Below are 27,251 nucleotides of genomic sequence, written 5' to 3'. Positions count from 1 at the left end.
ATTGTGACCCTTACCTTTGACCTTGCCATTTGACCTTGAACTTTGATCTTGAACTTTGGCATCGAATTTTGACTTTTCAAGCTGTCGGCAGAGGCAGTAAACAAGCCACGTGGTAATCACGTTATGTCATGTAATTCAATTCACGGTTGTGACGTCAGGTATGGGGTATATATAACCAGAGCTGTGCGCTACTGACCATCGATCAGTCTTTGTCTTTAATTAAGCCAATCAATGAAGACGAATAAGCGGCTGTGAAGTGGTAGGGTTAACTCAGAAACAATAAAAGATGTACCACAGATAAACCATGTCGGTTCGGCAGGGTTTGAAACGCTGCCTAACTTTTTTGTATAGTTCTCAGGCTTACCATGAAACTTTCCTTGCTATTCCCAAAATCGTGCACTGCAAGCACTGTAATTCTTATTTATTGATTAGCAGCCGAACGTGATCAGCACTGAATGTGTTTTGTGTTTATCGTGACAGAAAATGCATTTACTGAACTTTTCTTCACGCCCAATAATTAATGCTCTTCCCCTCCCAGATCTCTTCGCTTAGCATATTCTTTTAAGTGAGAGCGCTACACCTCTCCACCGAGGGACGTGCGTCCTGCCTGTTTGTTTAGCGTAGCACGACATGCTGTCCAGGATTTAAACCCTGGAGCTGCCACAGCATTTTCCCACGCACCTCTGTACTCGGCACCGATCTTCTTTTAAAATCAAGAGGCCCCTGTGCTGTGCGATGTCAGTGCACGTTGAAGGACCCCAGGTGGTGGAAATTTCCGGAGCCCTTCACTACGGCGTCCCTCACAGCCTTAGTTGCTTTGGGTCGTTAAACCCCCATAAATCAAATCTTCAGCAGCAAGAAAACGTAGCGGTGAATATATTTTATTACTCACTCATTGTGAAAAAGTAGTAATTAACAGCAATGACAATTTGTTCCCTTCCATTAGACTCTTATTGGTCGCATTCTGTCGTTTCAATGAACTGTGGCGCCTGTGCAGTGTACGTGCACTTTTATACCAAATTCTACCACATTTATACCTTCCTTTACATGGCGCATGGTAATTAAAGCCACTTAAGCGCCAGAAAATCAACACAATATGCTTCCTCTCAGGCTTGGCTATGCGCTTGGTTCCTAGGATGCCAAATATTTATTACGCAATAGCGTATACAGCGCGTTCGGTCGCAAAGCCGTCGGAATCGTGGTAGTAGTAGTTTTTTACTCATAAAATATCACGGCAAGCGAGTTCTGTGCGCACGACAAAAACTGTAACTAAGATTTTCGAAGTATTCTTCTGGCTATCATCTCCGCCGGGCTTCCCCGTAAGCGCGCACGTCACCTGCAGCTGCTGCTCGTACTGCGTTGTTCACCTTCACCGCCGCAAAGTTCCCTGCACCCCTGTTGACAAGCTCTCCATCGTCACAATTACGTGTCTCTGCACTTGCAAACAGCGCCCTCCAAGTGTGCTTCAAGTATAGTGGCGTATAGCCGTGGCTCGTCAGAATTCTCGGCCTGGTACAAGGAGTGAAGAGTTTCCTGTAGTTGAGGAATCCTTCGTCGTGCACCCTTCTCACGCCCACCTTCTCGGCTACGATGCCTGTGAGAAACACGTCTTCCAAGTAGAGGTAGGGCACCCCAGAGCTGCCGCGAGCCAGCAGTGGGACGCTATCCCCGGACAGGAGGTACGCGGGACCAGCCAGGAAGTCCGGGTAGGACGCGTTCCGGTACGCCCTGGTGGACACGTACCACTTGCTCCGGGGGTTCCTCTGCGGTGTCCACTTCTGGGCCAACAAGCCCCACATCGTCCGCTTGACCCCACTCAAAGTTTGCACACGAGACGCGAGGTCCCACACGTTTAGAAGCATGTCGTCGTCGATCTTGAGCAGAAGACTGGCGTTTGGACAGTAGACACTCGCCCAGCGGACCATAGTGATTGACTTGAGAGTCAGGTTGCGGTAAGAGTCGACGAAGTCAGCCTGCAGGATGTCCCCGTACTGGGAGTCCTCGTAGACGATGTTGCTCTGGTACGGCTTGAGCTTGGGCGTTCCCACGAGAAAGACGATCTTGTACCCACGTCGGCGGGCCGCTTGACCCCATGTACTGCGGATAGCGTGCCGCTGGGCAAAGTTAATAGAACTGGTGATGACCACAATAAGAACGGTCGTAGTCTCTCCAACGCCTGAGCACAACGTAGGCTTGTTGAGGATGTAACGGAAAGTGTATTTATCTACAACGTCTTCCACGGGCAAAGATTTCAGTGCCGAATTTAGTTCAGTACTGACCCGTGATTTGTTTTTAACCAGAAAGCGTTCACTTCTTACTGGTTCCGCCACTGAAAAATCGTAACTGCTTTCCGCAAGGCCCGCAGTATCCCAGTGGCGGCTGACATGTGAGGCGTGTAGGTACCACAGGAAGACAACGTAAGCGGCGATGCAGGTTGTGATGCAGAGTAGCAGCTTCCGTGAGAACTTGCAGGGAATGGTCATCCCTGGCCGCTAGACGCACCATCAGGAGGGGCCTGCAAAGGCAAGAAGTAGAGAATGGTGTTCCATTTGGGAAATACGGTGCGGCCATACACTAATTTCTACATTAATCCCTGGTTACTCTCTGTAAAGTAGCAACACGCTAAATGTACGGTTTTGAGCAAAAAAAATAGATAATAAATAAGAAGTCTTCGGGTCAAATCTGTGGCACTCGTCCGATGTACATATAGTTCCCGTAGAACTTAAACCCCTTCGCATTTTTGCACGACCCATGTTGCTACCGGCCGTGCAAGCTTTTTTTTTTACTTAGCTACTAATATCGGTGGTTTATTAATGCACTCGGGCACGACTGCGATTCCAATACTGCGACATACACTCGTCCGTTTCGCTGTTCCTCGCCTCAACAAAACCCTTAAACAGGCTTTATTGTTATTCTTGATATAATCTTCTGATACTACCTCTGCGTATACTTTCACGTCTCTCAGCTTTCTAATATTATCACTGACTACAATAGCAAAGAAGGAGTTTTGAAATAATCAATGGTAGTAATTTCAGCCCAGTCGAATAGTGGTATACATATGTGAACAGGTTTGAATGTATTACATCACTGCCTGTAATTGAAGGCCAGTTTTTGAGAACAGAGGAGGAAGTTCGCTGGCATATGTGTGCCGTGGGCGGAGAGTGTTAGAGGATGGCACTTGTCCGGAGAGTGCAGCGGTTAAGCGATGCACCACTGCCCTGCGATTGCTGGTGCTGCCATCGGTGGAACTTGTGAGACCCAGACTGCACTTCCCGATCAACCTCTCGCGGTCAGACATTAATTTAAGTGCCACGTACCACAATGGACAGTTTGCTCACAATCATATCCGCAGGTTGCGATGGATTATTGGCCTCTTAGGGAACCGGATTACCCACCGGCCGGACAGGAAGAGGCAATTCCCCAGCCAGACAGACAGTGGCAAAATCGGTGAGGGGGTTGGGGGGGGGGGGGGGTGGTCTCATCGCTAGCGCACTGAAAATCCAAGCCGCCGCGGTAACTCAGTGACTGTGGGGCTTGTCTGCTTACACGAAAGACGGGCGTTCGACCCCGGTCGTGTCGATCGCATCTCGATGGAGCCGACATACTAAGTAGAGTTAGTTCTTGGGCTAGTTGGTTTTCTTGACTGAAGCTCATAGTTTTTCAGCGCAACGGCAAACGGCCGAAGAAAAAAAGGACGAAAACAGCGCTGTGTACGTCCTTCTCTTCCTGCTTGTTTTCTTTGGCCGTGTGCCGTTGCGCTGAAAAACTGAGCTTCGATATACTAAAGGCCCGTGTACTGAACTATGTAACGCACTTTAAAGAACCCCGGGTGGTCGATATTATTCAGAGCCCTCCACTACGGCGTCCGAAAAAGCCTGAGTCTCTTTGGTGCTTTGGACCTCATAAACCAGACCAAACCAAAAAATCTATGTAAACTAAGCTGCACTAAATTCATAATGCACTTTATTAGCGCCGTGAGAACTCTTATCTTCGACTCCAGACGGTGCTTCACACCTGTTACACTGACAAGAAATGATGCACTTAATCGTAATAGAGCCTCGACACCAGGAGTTCATCGTAAAGTGCACTTTTGTACACGATAGTACATTGTTCCATAAATCCTCAACTTCATTCCAAGTAGAGTTAACACAAGACTAAGAAGGCGAGGTGAAAATCGAAAGGCAAGGCTGTGCCTTAAACTTCCTGATTGCATATTTTATTCATTAGCAGCAGCAAATCGCCGCGCTGCTGTAAGAGAGATAAAATGGTGCGAATTTTTACTGTCCAATGCTACATGACGCATTGGCGAGAGTGGTAGATTAGGGGATTGCATACGTCGCGGGCTGTAAGGACATTTAAGTTGTTCTCGGGCTTCTTAAATTTGTCGAAGTGCGACCACAATGTACACTCGCTGCTAGGTAGGAAACCGAATGAGTTCACTAAAATGTACATCTGAGGGCATATCGCATGTCACCCTAGGCAATATAACATATACCTCATGCAGCGTTTACAAGATAATGGTGAGACAGCCAATCAGTTGAGACATGATCACTGCTCCCCGCAGAAATGAACTGGTCTGCATCCATGTCAGACTTGAGCAGAACCGAAAACTGGACGAGTTGGTGAGCGTTCAACATCATGTACAGCGCGAAAAACGAAGACAGGGGAAGAAACACGCAAACAAACAAGCGCTGACTATCATGTCAGACATTGCTCGACTAGCGGCTGCCAGAAGCAAGCCGTACAGGAGCAATGTCTGACACGGCTACTGACCAAAGGCGCATTACGCTGATCCCGCTACTCTAAGCGCTTGCTATAAACAATATTAATTTCTAAGCATGTCAGTCCGTGCGAAATTCACGTGTGTCTATGCCTCAGCTATGCAAAAAAACCACAAGGCGGGTTTGGTTCCAGAAAACAACAGCCCATTTAATCAAAGACGAGGTGAACGAAACAAGGCAAGGACAAAAAGGATAAGTAGAAATGTTACAGCTGCAGAAATAGCAGAAAGGACGAGGGCGAAGAACACAACATTCTTATACAATTATTAGGGTACACGAAATACAACCACATTAGAAAAGCGCGAATAACTATATGTCAAAATTGCAATGTTGAAATGTCTGGTGAGCAGCCGTGGCATACGTTGGACCGAGGCGACTGTTTCGGAATGGGTGGCGAACGGCTTGTTTACGACTGGCTCGGAGACATAAGCCGCGAGTTGCGACGCCGAACAACTAAAGACCCTGAAGCGCACACGATACTCGATCCGTGAATCGTTTCTCACCGACAGCGCCTTTCCTATTCCGAGCCGCACCCACCACAACTGACTCCCTCCGTTCCGTGGGGTTACCATCCTCGTTTCCTCTGGCACGTGGTTCCACGGAACCACGTATACCAGGACAGCATCACCAATAAGCGTGACGTGTGAGAAGCCTGTTAACCTTTCGACCGCGTTTAACATGCCCTAAGCGCCAACGTCGCGCACCTGTCCGTATTTTTCGTCCTGTTACGCTTGAGCACCGGCAAGACCTCCGTTCACTCGACACGTGTCCAGAAATAAGGTCAAGGTGAGGGTTTGATAAAAACAACTCGATACGACAACGGCGTAGCTGCCCGTTATAGAAGCCTAGTAGAGCAACCCGGTGAACCAAACGGACCTCAGGCCTTCCGGGTTATTATGCTTCGTTGACCACGCTAAAGGGATCCATCTGCACTTCTTAATATTGTCAGGTAGTAATGACGAGAGGTACGGTCGTAAACACCAGACAGTGAGCCCACGTGACAGCTTGCTGACGTGGTAGATCTGTCCGTGACGCAGCAACCAACGATGTTATATAGAAACACAGCTGAAACTAAAGATTACGGCGTGTCTATTTGTTAAGCCGGACTGATCTCAGATGTCTCCTGTGTTCTCGCCTTACGAATACCAATTTTTGACCAAACCTGATAACTAAGCCTAATTTCCTGTAGCTCGCTCGGAGCGGTACCTACTTGTTTCACCGCCTGTGGCGTGAAGTAACACCTACAATTGCTGTTTATAGATGGAGCCATTTGTTTTCGGGTAAAACCCTCTTTTACCAGATACTTTCACCATATATATAGCATATGCATAGAGCATGGAGAGAACGTACTTTTCCCTGAACAAAACTTAAAGCGCTACATGAAAACCAGCAGAAATCCTGTCCAACTATTTCAGAAGAGTGTTCGTTCAACCTTCGATCTTAAACCTCCTTCAATGCTTGCAATTCATGACGTGGCTTCTAAAAGTAAAAGTAACGAACGCAGCACTGCAGAGGCCTAGGCTTTACAGAGGCCTGCTGCGAAGCGGTGCCCCGACATTCGTAAGCATGTTCGTAAGCATGGCGTACACCGAGTCGGCTGAGGCTCCTGCGCACCGCGGTTGGAAAATGGTGCTCTTTCCACCCCAGCGATGGAGCCACCAGTTGCGGAGTAAAGGACACGTTTTGCAGTGCGCGCCGTTCTGATTGGTTGAGATCGCCGCAGCCATCAGAGCGCTGTAAAAACGACTTGTGATATGGAGTCATGGAGGAAGGAAAGAACTTCCTCCATGTATGGAGTGTTGTAGTTCGGTCTAATCAACGTTTTTAGATCCCTTTCAGTTCGAAAGCTGCGGTGCGCGGATTGTCGCCTTCCCGTTTCCTGCCGCGCGGTGGCGCTCGCCACGCTGTTTGCCCGACCAGCGTGGCCCTTCGCGCCTACGCCATCGTCGCCGCCGCCTGATTTGGAGCAGCCAGCAGATATCAGCATGGAAGATATCAGCTCTCCTGTGCCAGTTGTTGGCAGTGACGCTTATCTTACAGGATACAAAAGCTTCAAGCAAGGGTGCTTAAAGCATCCCACCAAAAAGATGCTAGAGTTTACCAACATTGTAAACTAAGCAATCTCGAATTCTTTGAAAGAAGGTCCCGTTTTTGGGGACATTTTTTGGGAGGTGCTAGACGGGCTGCAATTGCAAAACCTTGCTCGGCTTGGATGTGCAGAGCATATGGCCACTTTTACATGCCAACTGCTGCATTTTGTCATAGTGAAACGCATGCACTTCTATGCGAGAGACAACCGTCGGCTGGAGAACAGAGAAAAGGTTATTGCAAATAAAAAAGCTCGCCTTCTGTAGCCATTCCCTCCGTGCTTCCGATTTAGTGTGTCTGCATTTAATGCTTGTCTGTGTTCAATGAAATTAACATTCTAAAAATGAAAGTGCAGGACGCTGCTCCCGTCTGTGCGATCATTGCAAATAAAAAGCTCTTCTATAGTTATTCCCTCCCTGCATCCAGCTAAGTGTGTCTGCATTTATAGTTGCGTTCACTGAAACTGGCATTCTAAAGAACGTGCAAAATGCTGCTGGTATGTGCGGTGCTTCGTTGATAATATAGCGCGGAATTTCGTGACTGATCTAGAAGTGGAACATCGCTAGTTTTAACCTTTCATTGATGTTTCGTGCATTCTACCGAAAAAATATTGATAGCTTTACTCCAACATACGCGTAGCGCTAAAAGTCGCGAACGCGATGCGATAAAGCGCAATGCAAACGATTGGTATTTTGCGAACTGGCATCACCCTGCGCTTTATCTCACCCTTACTAGCCAGGCGAAACATTTATTTAACCATGAGACTGAAGTTTCAACGTGGCAGCTACAAAAGTGCAGCAAATTTGAGTTCGACGTGTTCGCTCCCAATGTTATCGCGGATGAGAACAGGCTGTCACAGCAACTGCCAAGCGCGAGCGCTCCGGCGGCTCCGGGCCGACAGCGACAGCAGCGCCGCGTGGTGAGTGGAAGCGGACGGGGGCCGCTTTCTCGGGCTCGGCCCGGGGGAGCTTGCAAACTGAAAGGGATCTAAAAACGTTGGGTCTAATGGCGCACACGCGATGCTTTCGGACGTGACAAAGCATCGTGCATACTTCTGGCCTCTTCCTGGCTTCTACATCACCTGCTTGGCTGTGCTCACGACCTTAAACCGCCTGAACGCCCGACGTTCATCGAAAGAGCGTAAATTCTTAGTACGGCCCCACAGCAAAAGTATTCATATTAGTAATATTGTTTCGATGGCGAACATAGTTAATCGACTGCTGCGGCCCTGCTGCAGCCCGTAGGCCTCAGGGATTTTCTATGGAAGCGCATTATTTCGGGCTAGTGAGGAAACCTTGCCGACGCCGTCATTTGTTATCGTCCCCGGGCTCAGTGCACCGTGGGCAATGTGGCTCGGCCTGAGAAAACCATGAGAGGCGCTAGACGTTCAAGGAGCCTCTTGACGGAGTAACAGTCAGTAGGCTGTGAGCGACATTGAGCGCTAAGGGCATCCCCCCAGTATCCTAACTTCTGCCAACGGTCGTTGCCCAGCCGGCTCAAACACATCCGCAGGGACAGACGTGCGACCCTGAAGCACGGATACAGAGAGATAATATGCGTGAAGGCTCCCTCACATCTGCAACAAAGGAAGTTGCTGTATCCACACCTGCAATACGTTAGGTTTAGGTTTATGGGGCTTAACATCCCAAAGCGACTAAGGCCATGAGGGACGCCGTAGTGGAGGGCTCCGGAAATTTCCACCACCCGGGGTTCTTTAACGTGCACTGACATCGCACAGTACACGGGCCCCTAGAATTTCGCCTTCATAGAAATTCAACCGCCGCGGCCGGGATCGAACCCGCGTCTTTCGGGTCAGCAGCCGAGCACCATAACCGCTGAGCCCCCACGGCGGCCTCTTTCGGGTGAGTAGCCGAGCGCCCAAAGGAGGCGTGCTCGATCTCGGTCACGGCGGTCGAATTTCGACGGAATAAATTATTGATAGCAATAAATTCACATCTCCCCGAGAAAGGTACGATAATAACCTTAGTTCTCATGATATCTAAATTGGATAGTGCTGGTTAGCCAGCAGCAATACAAAAAACCACCATTGCGGATACCAGTGGGCTCTCAGCAATAGCCAAAACGCAATTTTTCCTCACTGTGCCCTTCGTGTGATATCATTCATTGTTACTTTACCGACTGATCTATCTTGCTTGCACTTGAAGCAACGTAGAGTGTTCGCTTCCGAAGATCGCGAACCACCCAACCAATAGTCAGCTGCACCATCGCATGTAAAGCTTAACGCCTGCAAGACCGTAGTAAGACCCATTCTTCACTACAGCGCCATAGTTTGTAGCCCCCATCAGTTTTATCTGAAAAAGAAATTTGAAAGAATTGAAAACCTACAGCAATCCGTTTTGTTTATCATTGTTACTCACGTTACCATACGTGACACATCTGCGCAAACGGGCGAGCATCTCGACGGTAGACTGCCGGAGACAGGTTGCGCGATTAAAAATTCTTTTTTTGCATTGCTTTATTCCAATTGTATTCGCATAGATAAAAACGCATACCTCAAGCCACCTCAAGCGCTCTAAAAGAATTATGACATGTGCATAAGACCTCTGGCTGCAAGCTGTTACCTATTTAAGTCTTTATTTCCTCCTCGTCCCATAGAATTATGGAATAGCCTGCCCCGCCAGTTTATGAATGACGTGTAACTTGATGCTTTTGATAGAAATATTGAATCTTTCTTTGAGGAAAAGTTAATTTTTGTGAAAAATTATTGCTAGCCATTGCTTTACTTTTTTTGTGCCGTTGGTTGAGGTGATGATTGACGTATGGTTTGTTTCATTCGTTAATGTTTCGGAACACTTTGACTTTCTTTGCATATACGTTTGTTACATCATTCCACTTCTGCCAAAGCATGGGAAAGGTTCACAGCATTGCCAAATAAATAAAAAAAAACACAGACCCTGCTCGCACATTGTCACATAGGCTGATCGTCTTTCACATACGACCATACGTATCGTCGTCCCCTTGTAAGAATAATAAGGACTGCCAACTGTTCCAATCCCATTATCGCAAGCCCCTCCAGCCTAACATGCAGGACCAGGCGCCCGCCTGGTTCACCGGGTTTCTAGCCCATATATAGGTTAAGGTGCTATAATGGACAGCGACGTCTTTTCTATATCGGGGTGTTTTTCTCGTGCCCTAACCTCGACCCTGTTTCTGGACACGTGTCGAGGTGCGCAAAGGCATGGACGGGGTCCAACCTAACAACAGAAAAAGTACAAACGATATATCTGGGACACTATACTCAGGGCATAATAGAGGACTCCACAAGGGTTAGGCTGGAGACCTAGCGATTCCTTCCGCTGCGTTAGTTCCCACTCCTCATTGCAAGGCTGCCAAATTCACTTTAGGTCTTGTTAAGTTATTTATTTATTTATTTACTTTTGACGCTAAGTGTGCCGGGCGGCATAAAACGTGGTGTTAGTGACGAACGGTATAATACGTTACAAAACCGCATGAAGCCCGTTTGCGTGTAAAAAGTCACATAAGCTTCGGGCGTAAATGTTTTTCGTTAGCCACACGTGCAAACTAGAGTCATTGATTGAGCACAGGCCTGCCTCTTGAAGAACTCGAGCGCGCACCAGCGAAGTTCCTGGGCACGTCCACAGTAGCTGTTGGACAATGGTGTCGGAAGCAGGTGCTTCGCAGTGAGGGCATTGCCTCTTCTCCAATCAAGTACCGTATTTTCCAGTCTATAGTTCTCCCTGTGTACAGTCCGCAGGCAGGAATGTCATCTGGAAATTAGATTTTAAACTATCCACACGTATTTCAGGGAAACAGCCTAGGTTTCCTTCAGATGTTTCCAGCGAGCAGCTCCCATCTGCGCACTTTTTTTTTATCGACGTCCAATTATTTCGCCACTGTTTGTCTCGTGTTTAATGCTTGCGAACGCTCGACCTCAATAAGCTTGAACGCTGCTGTTAAGGTTCTTCTTTTCGGAGCCATCGCAACCGGTGTTCAAAAAAGAATAAGACGTCCCTGGCGTGACTTCGCCGCTCCTGGTGCCATCCATCGAGGTTTTGCACGTATGCTCCAATATATAAGCATGAAAAAGCAGCCATTGTAAGTACCAGCAGCAGAACTGGCTTGCATATCGAAGTCGACTGCGTATCGGAGCTGATTTCGCTTTGTATTTAGCACGGCAAAGTATCGCGGGGGCACTCGGGTCCCGTTTTTTTTTCGATTTCTATTTTCAGAGCCACAATTAGCTTATTCGGCTCTGAGAACAGATCCTTAATATATATATATATATATATATATATATATATATATATATATATATATATATATATATATATATATATATATATATATATATATATATATATATATATATTAATATATAGATTAATATATTAATAAACGCGATTAATAAACGACGCTGTAGAACGCGCAGGCCTTCTTGACCGTGAGGCACTCCTCAGAGCAAAACACCAACCATCCCATCAATCGCATATCAACCTGGTACTAACCCACTCAGCATCGGTTCCAAACGTCGCGGGCATTTTGAAAAAACACCATGTCATTCTCATGCAAAGTTATCGACTCAAACACATTTTTCAACAAGCTCCCCGCGTCGTCTATCGCCGTGGCAAAAACCTCAGTGACATTCTCACTTCTTCTAAAACCAGCACAAGTGTGTCGATCGGCTGTCATCCATGTAATAAATCACGTTGCAAAGTCTGCGCGCAGATGATGACATCAGTAACGGCTTCCAGGACTGCATCGAACTTTAAAGTAAAAATTCGGGGAAACTACTCATGTGATACCAGCAACGTAATCTACATGCTTGAATGCTCAGTCTGCAAAATTCAGTATATTGGCCAAACAGAGACACCATTCAGATATCGTTTTAATAATCACAAAGCTCATTGGAAGACAGTGCCTAGCCTTCCTATCTCTAAACATGTGAACAGCACTAAGCACCCTTTCGATAAAATCCAAGTAACGTTACTGGAATCAGGCTTCAAGACCCATCATGAACGCGAAGTTCGTGAATCATTTTTTATACACAAATTTAATACTGTTTCTTGTGGTCTCAATGAAAATGTTGGGAAGCTGACTTGCCTATCGTCATAACCGCAACACTTCATAGTATCATGCCGTGTTTCATCTACACTGATCATTTTCGTCCTCTTTTTACTGTTAGCGCCGCTTTTTTCTGTCTTAGTAAATTGTTTACCTCTGAAACAACACCGCATCTTAGTACCATACCCTTTCACAAGAGGCGTTGTTTAATCAAAAGCAGTATTCACCTGTGTTCTCGTGTGTGATGATTTTATTTTTTATTTATTTATTTATTTGTTTTTGTTGTTGTTGTTCGCCTTTTCTTGTGCATTTGAGCTAGGACCAAAACATTTTTGTATTATTTGCATTTCTTTTCACAATGTGATTGCAGTTATCCTCCACGATGATTTAGTAATTTTTGACGGTGCTTCGTTGACTACATTTATCATTCACTGGCGATTCATAGTGAGGTGTTTGCCGCTGCGATGCGCCAACCAGAATGTTCCCTCCCCGCGTACGTTCCCTTATAAACTGTGTCTTTTGCCTGTACCCCATCACTCTGACGAAGGCCAGACCCTGGTCGAAACGTTAGAATAAAGTTGTTGTTTTTCTACCGTGTGTCAACCGAATTACGTTTATGTTCTACCGGATCCATCCGATCTTCACCCCTTCTTATATATATATATTAAAGCTAAAGAAGAAGATGCGTCTGATGGTTTGCAAAGACGAAGACGAGGAGACAGTGCTCTCGAAAGTCTTGGGCCAGCGCTGCGCTTGTTTGTCCTTCGCCGACCTGATCCCGGACTGCTGCCGTCGCCGTTCCCGTCGCCCCAGTACCTCGTAATAAACCCCCGTTACAATATATATTTTTATTTATTTATTTATTTATTTATTAATACTGCAATCCCAGGAAGGGATTTTCGCAGGGTGAGCATACAGAAAATAGGTAAGTACAAATATTAAGAAAAAAAAGTACAAAGGCCACAAATTAATAATAAGCAACAAAAACACAACAGCAAAAATGAAAGGCTCAATGACGTAACACAGCAAAAAAGTACAATAAGGTTTGGGGCATATAAATACACTACTATCAAGTCATCAGTGAACATGGTCAACAGGGAATTAATTAAATGAAGAAAGAGCACCAAAACGATCACAATATTAAAGTCAGGTCATAAAAAATGGGAAACGGGAATGCATGACAGAGGACATTATTATGTACTGAGGTTGCCGATGAATGATGTTACAGATAGCTGTAGGACTTCGTCGTTAGTAAGTTGATTCCACTCCGTTACTGTTCGCGGAAAAAAAGAATATTTAAAGCAGTTATTACGCTGGGTGAATATATATATATATATATATATATATATATATATATATATATATATATATATATATATATATATATATATATATATATATATATATATATATATATATATATATATATTGTTACGTGGCAGGAGGCGTTCACGCCACGCAGAACACTGGTGCACTCACGCTGAACAGAACACAAGCACAGGGCGCACCGGATGCCAAAACACAGGCCACCGTCCAGGATTCGGAGCCCGAGCACGCGCCAAGCGCCCTCTCACTTCGTCTGCCTCATCTCCTCTGAGTCGACCCGTAGCAATATATTGCTCACATCAGATGTCCGAACAGCGGAAATTTCAGCTGTTAAACATGCAGAGTTCACTGATATCGCGAGGAAAATGCCATGCTTTGTCTGTATCCATGCTAAGCGGTCAGGCTAACCGAATTGTTTATCCGACCACAAAGAGCTACATGCGGGCACATGAGCTCCATTCAGCCTAGAATAACGACAGGAGAAGGATTTGAAAGTGTCTTTGTGACGCGTAATTTATATCGTCATGTGTATATACTGAAATGTGCGCACGAAAAACACCATAGACGCCGTCGTATAATGTTGACCACGGGGCCACACTACCCCAGCGCCGCTTTTTGCGCCAATTGTATGCGAGTACAAGCGGCTCAACAACAACCCTGTTACGTAATACGGTGTGAGCCGGCAAGCTGACGCCGTATCACGTAGCACTGCACGTCGATATGACTGAAGAGCCATTGAAAATCAACAAGCACACGGAGAGCGCTCACACCATTGAAATGAGAGGGAAATTCTCTTTACAGCTTATGGCGTCCTGACCTACCGTGCCCAATATTCTCGACAAGAGCATGTTTGAACCGGAAAGAGTTTATGAGCGCAATTTTTTCATAAATTATAAGACCACTATAACAGGGAATATATCTGCACATTTCTCGTCGGCAGGCTTAAATTTGTTCGCTACTAACGTTTTCGCTTTCGTCAAAAGCGTTCCCCATTGGTTTTTCATGGCAGTCTTAACTGGTCGATGCGGGCAGTGGAAACAATATAAAAGAAAGATTTTTCGACGTATGGAGAGAACATTACCATTAGCTTTAATATTTCTAGACCAGTGCCTGGCAGTTTTCCAATATTCAAAATTTTTACACAAGACTGATGGACTTGTCATGGACTTGTCTGTGAAGGTCTCATAACCGTGGCTGCCCTTGACAAGGCCCATCCGGGAAGAGCGGTACTAGTGTTCTGCACGAAAACCATAGCGTGTCGGAAAAGTGCACCTTGAAATATTGCCGTTCTTTTTTTTTTCACATCAGAAAACGATAAAATTTAGTTCTTGGAGTGCATATATCATGACGGGGGTTCTTTTTAAATGTATTTCGAAAGAACCACCTTGAATGTTCTGTTTCTTTGCCTCCGATGCATTCACTTCTGATTTCTCTTCTGCCAACGCTGCTATGAGCCACAAAGAGGGCAAAGAAAAAGATTGACGGGGATCATAGGATGCAGCGCGAAAAATATGCGTTAGAAGTAATAGCTGTATATTTCGCTTTTAGATTGTTCTCATTGGGTCTTTGAATTTGATTTCTCCGTCGCTTTTTGCGTTCCGTTGCTGCATGGGCTTCAGCCGGGAACCTAGTAGAGGGAACTCCTTCCGGACTGTGCTTCTGGGGGGTGGATGCTTCACAGACACGCAAACAGAGACCACGAGCTTTATGTCGGGAAAGAGCACTATTCTGATAACTCAGCAAAAGTAGCCCCTTTGTTGCGCGTCTTTTACAACCATGGGTATACGAGGGGTTCTCGGCAGAGAGGACGATTTCCGAAAGTCGTTACTCTAGGTGGTCCGGGAAGGTAGCAAGGCTGGGTCGAAGACTGCACTCTCGTCATCGGCATGATCAATGTCATCGGCTGCATTACGTGAACTGTAGCACATAGGTCGCCCCAACGCTGTCTGTTTACCATGCGGAAGCTATGGACGCCCTTTCTGAGCGAACACCTATTGATCCTCCAGCCCATCCCATAGATCTCGCACGTTTCTACTTCATTTAATTTGGAACGTCAATAACTCGATTTTTCTCTTTACTCATGATTGCTCTCTTTCGATAACTTCAGGTAGCCCTATCATTTTGCTTCCCATAGCGGACTTTATTGCCTTAAACTTCTTCAAGTTTAATGGCTACTGTCGATGTTTCTGAAGTAGGGGGGGGGGGGGGGGGTCCAAAATTTTTCAATATCTGGTTCTAGGATCAGAGCAGTCCTGGTCTCTAGGACTTTTAAGAAGTGCTTAGGTGTGTTGCAACAGTTGTACTTTCTTGCAACAGAGATGAAAGTAAGAGAAGGAGGGACCATGTACAAGCCTCTTTCAGACAGCGGATAAAGTCTGTCGAAGAATTGCGTTTTCTCTGGTTCGTACGTAAAAAGTCTTAAGCAATAAATGGTGATAAGCACGTGATTGAAGCATTGACACTGACATAAGTTAGTGCCTCAAGGCTAGTCTTTAATATCAAGGCGTAGGAACTGAAGGAACTTTCTGCTGCCGGAGAGAATGAGCACAGCATTCTGGATGCATGACGCCGCTGCGACGATTTGAGGCTTTTGGGCATGCGAAGACTTAAACAAACAAAAATAGACCCTTCAATTTCGGTCGTCCAAACTCAAATCACAATTAGCATACTCGGTAATGCATTATTACAGCTCAGCTCTTGTGAAGTGCATTCCCTGCTCGAGGGACGAATACATTTGTCGACTTCACCATCTTTAAGCTCTATGTTCACTACGGGGACAGTGCGAAAGTTCTTTTTGTCTGAGATATCAGCGCTGATATCACCAACGAATAGCATGGGGTACGAAGTGTGAAAGCCAACTTACATGCCCGTCGTGAAGAAATAACGAATTCTAACAAGCGATCAGAGGCGTCTTGAGTGATCACGTGAGTAATGATGTTATGTTACTGAGAAGCTTGCCCAAGCATGGAAACGTTTATAGGGTGCTGACTTCTTGATTCTGAGAACAAATCCGAAGCATTGTATGAGCCGCGCGATCGGTTTAAGGCCATGTAATATTACGCCAACGACGCCACAAACAACTCTGCTGTAAAAAGCCTTCATCATGTCCCTGCCCCAGGCAAGATTTTTGCGATCATCGCCGACTTTATCGTTAGCAAGCAATAATCCGGCACGCAGTTAAAAACCTTTCAGCCTCATGTGGATAACCATCAGGAAAGCACTGTTACCTCTTCACGTGGGAGCAATGTGTGTTTTGCAGTGTTAAAACACTACGTGACAAGTTTCTCACTCACAAGAGACGTGTTGTAATCAGTTAATCAGCTTGCGCGTTGTGAAAAATGTAGTGAACAAAAATCTTTAAAGTAGTAGGTGCCAGTTCGAGTTTTCACGGTGGTTTTCTGCATGTCCCGATCGAAAAATAAAAATTACTCAATCAATTTACCTGCAGACTTTATGGTGTCTTAAACTATACAAAAAAACTGTTTCTTTGCGGGACGCTTTCTTTTAATGCTTCGAGAATATTTTCACCTTGCTATCCATTTCACGCCCACTCATTCCTTTGAACGAGCCCACTAGTATTACTGTAGTGAATTTGTTTTGCAGTGAACCACATCGTTCATACCGCGCAAAAGGTAAGTCTCCGCGAATAGCTAACTGTCATTTCGCTCACTCCTTGAATAGGTCAATACAAATACGAGTGAACGGTCAATGTGCTGCTGATTAGACTTTACTTCATGCCTCATTTCGTATTCTTGCTTTATTTTCAGGATCGATTATTCATTGTCGCCCGAAATCTATTAGGCGCTCAATCTGCGGGGAGCGCGGTCGGACAACCCACCGGGTCGCATTTCGTATTCCGCCAACGTTCCAGGCACCACGGTGCAATCGCGAGAATTGAGTTTGGTTTGCCTACGCCTCTACTTTTCTATTTATTTCTACCTCTCTTTTTTTTCCATTGTGCCGCGCTTTTTCTGTGCCCTCGACCGTGTCACGGCCACCGGCATTCTGTTCTTTTAATACCGGACAAACGTCGCACGCAGCATGCACACGGCTTCTCTTGTTCTCTTTGTGTGGCCCGGAGCTACAGTGTTTGTTAGAAGTGTGCAAATAGACAGAGATGATGAAGGGGAAGCTGGGAGCAGAAAAGTACGTAACAAATGGAATGCAAATATCGCAAACCCCATTTATGTGTACAGTAAAAACAAGTACGGAATGAACAGTAGTCGCCTGTGCGACAGTTCTTTCACGATTGACCTCACAACGCAAATAGATGCGCTATAATTTCTGTTGGTTCCAGAGCGCTATTCCGATGAGTAAACCCCGAGAAGGATTTTGGGATGTTTTTTGAGTTTGCGTAGATCCTGTGATGATTGCGTGTTTGTGCCAAGTGAAAGAAGCAAATAAAAAAATAAATTTCCGCGACTGGGATTTAACCCGTTAAAGGGCGAAAACAACAGCTCCGCTGGCCACTGAGCGAGAGCACTACACAACACTACCGCCGAAGCCGAGCACGCCTCGTGTTGTTGTGGTTGGCCTCATACACTGCTCATAAATTGGCCTCATAAATTGGCCTCATAAATTACCCTGGTGAGGTTAAGTTTCGTTTGTGCGATCATCACACTCCGAAATTTCCTCACTGAAACCTTGTTCCCTGCCGGAGTTGGGTAAAAGTTGAATGAATTAGGATATGTCGGGATAGGAATCAGGAGGTTTTTAAACTTTCCAGGCGACCGCGAACCGTGATGTGATATCAAAGGCTGAAATGCCCCGTTCACCCGAGCACCCGCAAAAAAATTTATTGGTGGTACCATTATATTTTTGTACCCCTGTGCCTAATCATGTTAGAAGGGGCAGTCGTCTCAGAATGTCCTCGGAATAGTGTACAAATCACCAAGAGGGTTCTGGCACAGCTTCTGCCCTCAACTTTCGATCACGTTCTAGCTGACACTCACGGTAATACAGGACGTACTACCTCCGCCGCTATGGACGAGGATGGTGCTGGTGAACACTCTCGCGGTTAGATTACGAGCAGTACAATTTCCCCCAAAAGAAGAAGATTGGACAACCGCCGCCGAGGCTTTGTTGGTAGAGCACCATAAACAAAAAACGCTGGTCGTGGGTGGCATGCGGTATTTTTTTTTTATTGCACTTTCTAATCAACCGTCTTTGAACCAAAAATTAATAACGGTATTAATTTCTATTCATTATTATAAGAAATAAAACAAAAGATAGAAACAATGCCCGATGCTACTCCGCCGCGGTGGCTCAATGGTTACGGCGCTCGGCTGCCGGCCCGAAAGACGCGAGTTCGATCCCGGCCACGGCGGCCGAATTTCGATGGAGGCTAAATTCTAGAGGCCCGTGTGCTGTGCGATGTCAGTGCACGTTAAAGAACCCCAGGTGGTCGAAATTTCCGGAGCCCTCCACTACGGCGTCCATCACGGCGTCCATCACGGCGTCCATCACGGCGTCCCTCACGGCGTCCCTCACGGCGTCCCTCATTGCTTCGGTACGTTAAACCCCACTCAACCAACCACTAAACCAACCAATTACCCGATGCTATCCTTGGTTTTCATGACTGTTACCTTACTACATATGTGTGTCATAACGAGCCCCTCAATCCTTACCCTTTTCTAAAATATAAACTGCCCAGCACATACTGGAAGCCTTCTTCACTTTCCGAGCTAATCAGAAGTACCACGCCAGATCGAATGAGTGGCGAACTAGAGGTAAATTTACATAGCGAAAGTGTTTGGGGGCTTCTTTCAAAGCTGGCGCCGTCCCATATGATCCAACGTTAGTCATACCAAGATAGTGCTACCAAGATAGTGCCTTTAGATCCAGGCGTAAAAAAAGTAGTGGCAACATTTCGCAGCAACTGGAGGAATATTGTCTGCTCCACTTTGCCACAGAAATATCAAGTAACTACTGATTGCCTTAAAGTCATCACCCCTGGTTGTTCGGTGTGCTTCAGCGTATCACTGAGCAGGCCTTCAACAGCGCGGGGGTTGTTAATTCTGGAAAGGCTGGCGGAAAAATTGCATATTCGGTTTTCATTAACCAATCTCCTTTGACTGTCCCTATTTCCATTTCGTGAAGCTGCAAACTGTCGCGCCATATTGCCCAACCAAATACAGTGATTTGCGCTGTCTTAACGGGGCTGCTGAGAAGCCACAGAGTGAGCCAGAAGGTTGAACGTGCGCTGTGTTCCCTGACTGTCCAAGCAGCGAAAGAACTGTTGCTACACTACTCTTACGCAGTCAGTTCGCCCTGTCAAGGGGACACAAACAGCCCTCTTTCACAATGATATCTGGACGCGACACTAATACCCGCTGTGGTTGCCAGTGGTTACGCTGGTTACGTTTAGTGTACTACGCCATCCATCGTGTGGCCGAATCGGACGGCATACTAAGCCGAGCTGATCGGTGCACTTCGACAGCTTGCGGCGTCACCCCGTCGGCAACAGGGGAAATGCAATCTGGCGTATATGGCATTCCGATCTCTTGCATCGTCATCGGTGGAAGCTTGCTGCCTGCGAGACTCGAATCTGTGCTGTGTCGCAAATAACGTGAATTCGTAGACTTACAGCTGCATACCTTCGTTTCGTGCTAATTCAACTGTTTCATGAAAGCACGAACTGATGGGCGAGTTGGTTGTGCATGGTGTGATTGAAACAGCGCAAGGCCCAAGGCCAAAGAAGAGAGCAGAGGAAAGGAGGAAACGGACAACACAGCGCTGAACTAACAACTGACATTTATTTGGTACGCTGCACGTATACAGTAAATGCATTTAGGCACCAAAATAGAACACTACTTCAAAGAGCTCATTAATGCACCCGGATCCCTGCAAAACAACAAAAACTAAGATGTGCAATTCAGGAAGCGTAGTTCTTTTTGTGATAAAGATACTGATGGAGCACTTATGCAAGAATCGCCGTAATTCTTGATATTCTAGGCCTCGATTATTTCACGACACCGCTGGTCTTTGTTCCTAGGAACAACTCGGCAATATTTGAACTGTGGGGAGCAATCGTACTCACGGCAATGCATGCTGAGGTTTCGAGACTCTTTGTTATCAAAATTGGTGCGGTACTGCCTGAGCCTATCATTTAAGCACTGTCCTGTCTGGCCAATATAAACCCTGTTACAAGTGAGAGGAATGGAATATACGAACTTTTTGTGACACTTCACAAATTTGCATTCATGATTTTTCGGGCAATCATGAATAGTTTTCCCTGGGCTGTTCACATGCATGCAAAGCTTGATAACTTAATGGGGGCCGAAAAAACAACATCCACTCCGACTCTTTTTCCAACACTTTTCAAATTATATTTCATGCACTCGGCCTATTTGAAACTAGCGTTTAAATAGGTTTGGAATAACTGTCTCGGGTAACAGCCGTGAGACGAGGTGAAGTGAAAATGATTCGTGTATACTTCGCTCTTCCCACCTTTGTTTCCTAACCTATGAAAACTATCACTGGCGCAAACTTTACCAGCATTTTGGAGCAGCGGCTTAGTTTGCATGTTTTGCGACCAAATGGCTGTTGTCAAGGAAATAACGGCTGCATTTTGGCTGGAAACAAAAATTATGGCGGCGGCGAAGGTTTGTGCCCTAGAGTGGTAGACCACTCATTCACGGCGCGGATAGGACGATTCGCTTGGACTCATTACCATATAAACTTGCAATGCAAGATGGGATGATCGTGATTTTAACATCGCACTTTTGGAAAATTTTCCTTCATATTAAGACACACACGACCTCGAGCAGTGGAACGCTCAGGCCTTGTTCTAGTTTCAGCCACATGAGAAAAACCATTAGGACTGAAGATTCATCAGAAATTGTGTTTTTATCACCGTAACTGCTCAACACTGGCAATATCCCATACACTACCATTGCTTAAATTGTGAAGGCTTTTGGGGCATGTGTTCGGCAAGGCGTCGACATGAAGCTGCCTGGGATGTGTATGGAAAACCACCTTGAATATAAATGTGGTGTCAAATTCTAATTCCTTATTTGTACGATTTCTTTTTTAAGACTTTTTCCATTGAAGTGCCATTGCCCCCAAAGTTCAGGGGCGCTCGCAAGACCTCTGCCGAATTCCGGACAATTTGTCCCGTGCCGATCTCGTCGTACGAATATAAAGCGAGACTTTTGAGTACGCGCATTCCACTAGCCTGCATAGATAGCATCGTCATACGTAAGTATGTGCGAGAAAACTTTTTGCTACGATGTACTAAGCTGATGCTAACAGCGATATTTCCTCTGGAGGAGTGCAGAAACTTTCAGTTTCTGTTCAGTTTCAGTTTATTTCCCCACATATGTGCATCAGATTGACAAACGACACGTGGTGAGGAGAGCGGGAAAAAATGTTCGTGCTATGCAGCTTGACCAGACCTTCCCCCCTCCCCCTTAAAGTTGACAAGCAGAAACAGCAAACAACAAAACGGCACAATAACAACAAAAACTGCATAGCACGGTTAAGGCATTAAGACACGTGTTTAAGAAAGTGCCTGTATAAAACCGTCTCATAGGACGTCTACGTCCACCAAGACCTGGTCTTCTTACCCCTACCTATTAATAAGCAGCCCTTCGACGTAACGTCGATTGCTTGTAATGACGGCAGTTAGTCACGCTAGTTAGGTGCGCGGCTACACTGATCACTTCCCATCCACCCCTCGTTGAGCGTCGAGTCGCTGGACGGAATACGAACAAACGTGGTCGTAAATCTGCTCGACAGGTTCTTGAGACCACGTGTACTCAGCGGCCACAGCCGGTTTCCCGACGTGGCAGTCAGCCGCTGCCGCGTTCGTCGTCACCTACTGACCGCGTAGACTTTCTGGACACGTATGCCACGCCAGTCCGCATGGACGCTGTCGGTGAATAGCTAGAAGGGCTACGGGAACAGGCGCTCGGGTCATTCCGATGTGGTACAGCAGAACACGTTGGGAATGGGCGCCGGCAGGTCGGAGCGAATGGTGGACACGCCGAATTTCTCCCGGAAATGGTCTCGCGTGACTGAACGCAGTTTTGCCCGATGCAATAGCCACAACGGAACGAAGTCCGCGTTTTTTGTCGTCTGGGAACGGAACCTGCCGCATGGGCGGTGGACTGGGGAGCGTACAATGATGCGGATGCAAAACAGTATATAAACATAGGACAGTAAGCAACTCGTGACGACACGATGCCAGTTGGACGCGCAGGCGAGTGGAACAGGCAATGCCCCAAACAAAAAGGTTTGGTTTATGAAGTTTACCGTCCTAAAGCGACTCAGGCTCTGAGGGACGTCGTAGTGAAGGGCTCTGGTAATTTCGCCCACCTGGGGTTCTTTATCCTGCACTGACATCGCACAGTACACGGGCCTCTGGCAATCCGCCTCCATGGAAATGCGATCGCCGCGGCCGCGTCTTTCTTCTAAATTACTTCCAAACTATTGGTGCCAACAGTTGAGTGCATTCTGCTATCATTAAGTGTCGGAGAAGTTACACTCCAGATTAACTTTATTAACCTCACTACTACGTGCGCCATCTTTTTTCCCCTTTCGTAGCGCACGATTCCTCGCTTGCACTGCCAACCCTAGTCGCAGCCTGATAAATGTGCTCGTGTTCAATTCTGCCATTCACAAGCATAGGCTCCAAATCTTGGAATAGATGACATTATTCAATTATTTTTACAGAATCTTCGTAGAATTCAAACAAGGACACAATCACACGTAACATGCCCATGTAAATGAATAAACACGGTTCAACACGAAACTTATTCAGGTTTCGCGAAGTAGCAGAAAGCGTCCGTGCGTATTAGCTGTGAGCCTGCGCTCAAATTTCTTTTAATAGTACTCAATACTTTCTAAAGTGCTTTTTTTTCTGGAATTGATTTCGTAATGTAATTTGACATAATTCCTCAGTACAATAACAAGTTAGCTCCTAACAAGTTAGATGTGCTGTGCAATGTCAGTGCCCGTTAAAGAACCCCAGGTGGTCCAGATTTCCGGAGCCCTTCACTACGGCGTCCCTCATAGCCTGAGTTGCTTTTGGGTCGTTAAACCCCAATAAACCAAACCATCCTAAGAAGTTAGATCCCGTCATCGTTGTCACGTCCATTGAAATACACCCGCCTTAGTCATCGAGGAGTTCGCTGAAACTCAGCAGGGAGTCTTGTATAAAGTAAAACAGTAAAAAAAATAGGCCACTGCCACTTTCATACGCAGCGTCCCTGGCCACTCATACCAGCGGTCGCACAGCGATGAAGCGACCCCGTACGAGGAACAGCGGCCGTCAAAATGAATGCTAGACGGATGCGTCAAATTAGAGCGCGAACCATGAGACAGCAGACGACGGGTGATGCACCAACGCAGACTACGCGAGAACAAGAACAGAGCATGCAGACGGCAGCGACGCTCGACGACGGGGATTCGGGTCAAGGAAACGCTTGATGGAAAACAGAGCGACTCCGAGTCGCTTCCTCAATGAGCTACACTATTGGCGCCGAATTCTGACGGCTGCCAGCGGTCGATACTGGATGAGCGTCAGACAGACAGAGAAAGCAAACGCTACAAGCCCATCATTGAAAGTGTAGCATGCTATTCTAATTGGCAACTAAACAACACTTGCTGTTAACTTACCCGGCAACAGCTTCCGTGAGACGACGCTTCCTAAAGAAGGTAGGCCTGCGATGGGACTTTGCAGGCGACTATCGCAAGTGGACTCATGATAATGTCTTTATCGTGAACTTTTGCCACTTTTTCAGCGAGGCTTGTTTACACTCCTTCTTATAACTTTCTTTCCCTTTTACATTATGCGTAATGGCAAACATCTCGAATAAAAAAAAATTAAACAAGCCTAGCTCTCTTTAGGAAAACCAGATATATCGGTAAATTTTAATCTTTTCAATAGGAACGCGAATAAATGCTCAACAAGGAAATTTTTCACGCCATAGAAATTGCATCGCCTATATCTTACTAGCATCATAGCCTGGCCTGTTATGATAGTGACTCTCCGATACGAGATATAGATTTCCATCTCTTTAAACTGATTTCCTGGAGCTAAATTTTCTCTTTCTTGAAAGGAGTTACCGCTGCCTTTAAATACGAGATAAGTCTGGCTTAATACAGATGCTGCAGAAGCGGTGATTATCTTGAATAGAACTTCGTTTTTAAGTCTTCTGGCCGAGTTATACTTAATGCGTTCGTATTCTAGAGCAGTTCCACAAGCCAGAATAACTCATAGACTTCCGGGCACGAATAATCTAACTTGATCAAAGCTTTAAAATATTAACTAACTAAAGGCGAGCGAAGGAGACAGGCCTTGTTATCATTTTCAAGAAGATGTCGTCCTACATTCGCAGTGTTAACTAAGCACTCAAATACTTGTTTTATAATTGTAGAATTCTTTTATCCTGGTTTTCGAATTCGGGTTATCCTGCTAGCACTTCGGTTATCTCCTCTACACTTCACATCCTACGCAGGACTTAGCCTATTATTGCAATCACTGAAATCACTTTATAATTCAACCTACAGCGAGCGCTACTAAAAAGCTTCCGGGAACCACTGTCGCTTTGTGCGAGCATTATCGTTTGCTTAAATTTCCGTGTTCGTTTACTCGTCCGCCGAAGTGTTCCTTATTTGCCTAATGCTTTCGAAGTGCGGAAAACAAACGCTGCGACAGCGCATAACAGCGAAAGCGCATATCCCGTGCTGAGTGTTTCTTTTGGTACTTATCCTTGTTAACGTGCAGCCGTCTTAACTAGCTGTTCTGCTTTTTTAATTCAGTTTTAACCTGCCCCACACCACGTGTAATGGATAAGTTAGCTCGTGGACCGCAGTCTGCGTCTACTTATAGCTTTATCTTTCGTAAAGAGACGGCCAAGGAAACAAAATTGCTTTTATAAAAACAATTTACCCTCAGCTACTCCTGATGTCGTCTATATCTCTAATAGTCACGGTCAAATTTAACCATTTGTTATTGCTCATTGTCAGAGCAGCTGCGTCCGGAACCAGAACCAAGGCCTTTCTACTTGGTCTCCCCTTATCCTTAATGCCAGCTGTGTCCCCCTTACCCCAGCAGACTTCTTTAATCTAATCATTTTTCACGACTCTCTGCTGTCTAGTGCCACGCTTGCCTTTTCTTAAAGTTAATTCTATTACACCAGGTGAGATCGAGTATTCGTTCTCTGCATTAATTGCCCATTCACTGCTTTTTTGTTGTTGTTTCACCTAGAATATCCCGACTCGCATTTTTTTGTTTACCCACTCTTCTCCGTTTGTCTTTCTTAATGTAACCCCTATCATATTGCTCTACATAGTTGGCTGTGTTTGGTTAGGTTTATTGGGGTTTAACGTCCCAAAGCGACTCGGGCTATGCGGGATGTCGTAGTGAAAAGCTCCGGAAATATCGACCGCCTGGGGTTCTTTAACGCTCACTGACACCGTACAAAGGCCTCTAGAATTTCGCCTCCATCGAAATTCCACCGCAGCGGCCGGGATCGAGCCCCCGTCTTTCGGGTCAGCAGCCGAGCGCCATAACCACTGAGCCACCGCGGCGGGGCAGTTGGCTGTGTGACTCGCATGGTTCCGTGAGGTTAAAAGCTACTGCCTCGTAAATGAGTACTGGCAAGGTAGAAGTCCTGACCGGTATTCGTATGCTGTCATTCCTTGCAAGAGATTGCCAGCTGAATATACTTCACGCCATTCCTAATTCGTATTAATTTAGCTCGGGCACCAGGAATCCTTGCTAGGAGCCAGCCGCGAGGTGTTAATGTTTATACAGTTTCTTTCAAACTGAGTTCGATACTTCACATCTACCTGTTGCTATGTGCAGTCCGCGTCGTCATTATGTAGAGCACTGAAGCAGCGCACTTTTTTGCATAAAAATCGACACCAGTGTCGCAGTTTGTAGCTTTCAGATGCAGTTCTCGCGCGTAAGAACAACACAGGCCTGCGAACAAAGTGGGCGCGAGAACTTTGTCTGAAAACCAGGGGCTTCTTACTAATTTCCGTTCTCAATGCGTGATGCATACTGCTCCAGCGCTTTACAAAAGGATGACGTCGACTGTACACCCGGCCAAATGTTCAACTGGCTCGGGTGCTGCCTCGCTAAATGCACCTTGTACAAGGTTCTCGTCGGCTACATCGCTGCCATATTCATGCTGTAATTTGATGCGTCAGATGGCATTTTGTGGTTCCTCTTTCTTCATATAATGTTTGAGTGGAGTACTTGCCTGTTTAGATCAAAGTTATCAGAAATATTCATAGTCCGCATCTACGAAGAGCCAAAACAAGCAGAATACGCAGCAATGGGTCTGGTCCATGTGGTCTTCTGGGTAAACTACCACTCATTTCATGGCGGACAAGTCATTTACCCAGAGTAAGCTCAAATGCGCTACCAGAACCATTGCTGCGTATTCTGCTTGTTTCGGCTCTTCGTAGATGCGGAGGTGAATATTTCTGATAACTTTGATCTGAACACCCAAGTATTCCACTCAGACATTATATGAACGAGAAGAAACCACGAAATGCCATCACACGCGACAAATTACAGCATGAATATGCCAGCGGTGTAGCCGAAAAGAACCTTTTACAAGGTGCATTTAGCGATGCAACACGCGAGCCAGTTCAAGAATTGGTCGGTTGTACATTCTAATAACGCAATTAGTATTGTATAAACCTGCCATCACAACACATACAAGTTATTTTTAAACTTTACTATTTACTTAGGCGCAACAACCAGCATACACAGTTCTTCGTACTGATTGGTGCCACTCCTGCAGTGCTACCTCCCGATCTGCTCACCTTTCGTGACGGTGGTCTGAGGCAGCAGCTGCAGCAGAATCAGAGACAAGAGGCCGACGAACCTCGTCAGTAGTTCTGCGTCCCGGAGGTTCTGAGCCGTGGACATCGCCGGCTTAGCCACGACGTGCGCGGGGCTGACTAATCACTCGCTTTCCTGTTCCTTTTTGGGCGCCGTCGTCAACGAAGGAACGCCCTCTTCGTCCCCTATCCCCTAGAGCAAAAAGAAAC

At 46.1% G+C, this 27,251-nt stretch overlaps 1 protein-coding gene across 1 annotated transcript; it reads right to left on the bottom strand.

The window, feature by feature from the left end:
* Positions 1 to 1,195: 1,195 nt before the first annotated feature.
* LOC149367160 (beta-1,3-galactosyltransferase 5-like) lies at positions 1,196 to 27,251 on the bottom strand. Its single transcript, XM_089566692.1, has 2 exons — positions 27,024 to 27,251; positions 1,196 to 2,515 (listed from the first exon to the last, which is right to left on the bottom strand). Exon 2 carries the CDS (start codon positions 2,481 to 2,483, stop codon positions 1,299 to 1,301), a length of 1,185 nt encoding a protein of 394 aa, XP_089422818.1. The 5' UTR covers positions 2,484 to 2,515; positions 27,024 to 27,251; the 3' UTR covers positions 1,196 to 1,298.

Source organism: Amblyomma mixtum, chromosome 1 (assembly GCF_055824585.1).
Source record: "Amblyomma mixtum isolate Tamu chromosome 1, ASM5582458v1, whole genome shotgun sequence".
In the NCBI taxonomy this organism is placed as follows: domain Eukaryota; kingdom Metazoa; phylum Arthropoda; class Arachnida; order Ixodida; family Ixodidae; genus Amblyomma; species Amblyomma mixtum.
This window is presented reverse-complemented; position numbering and strand designations above follow the sequence as displayed.

What these genes read in the sequence shown, in the direction of transcription:
- LOC149367160 (XM_089566692.1), bottom strand. Translation starts at nt 2,483, where the DNA reads ATGACCATTCCCTGCAAGTTCTCACGGAAGCTGCTACTCTGCATCACA.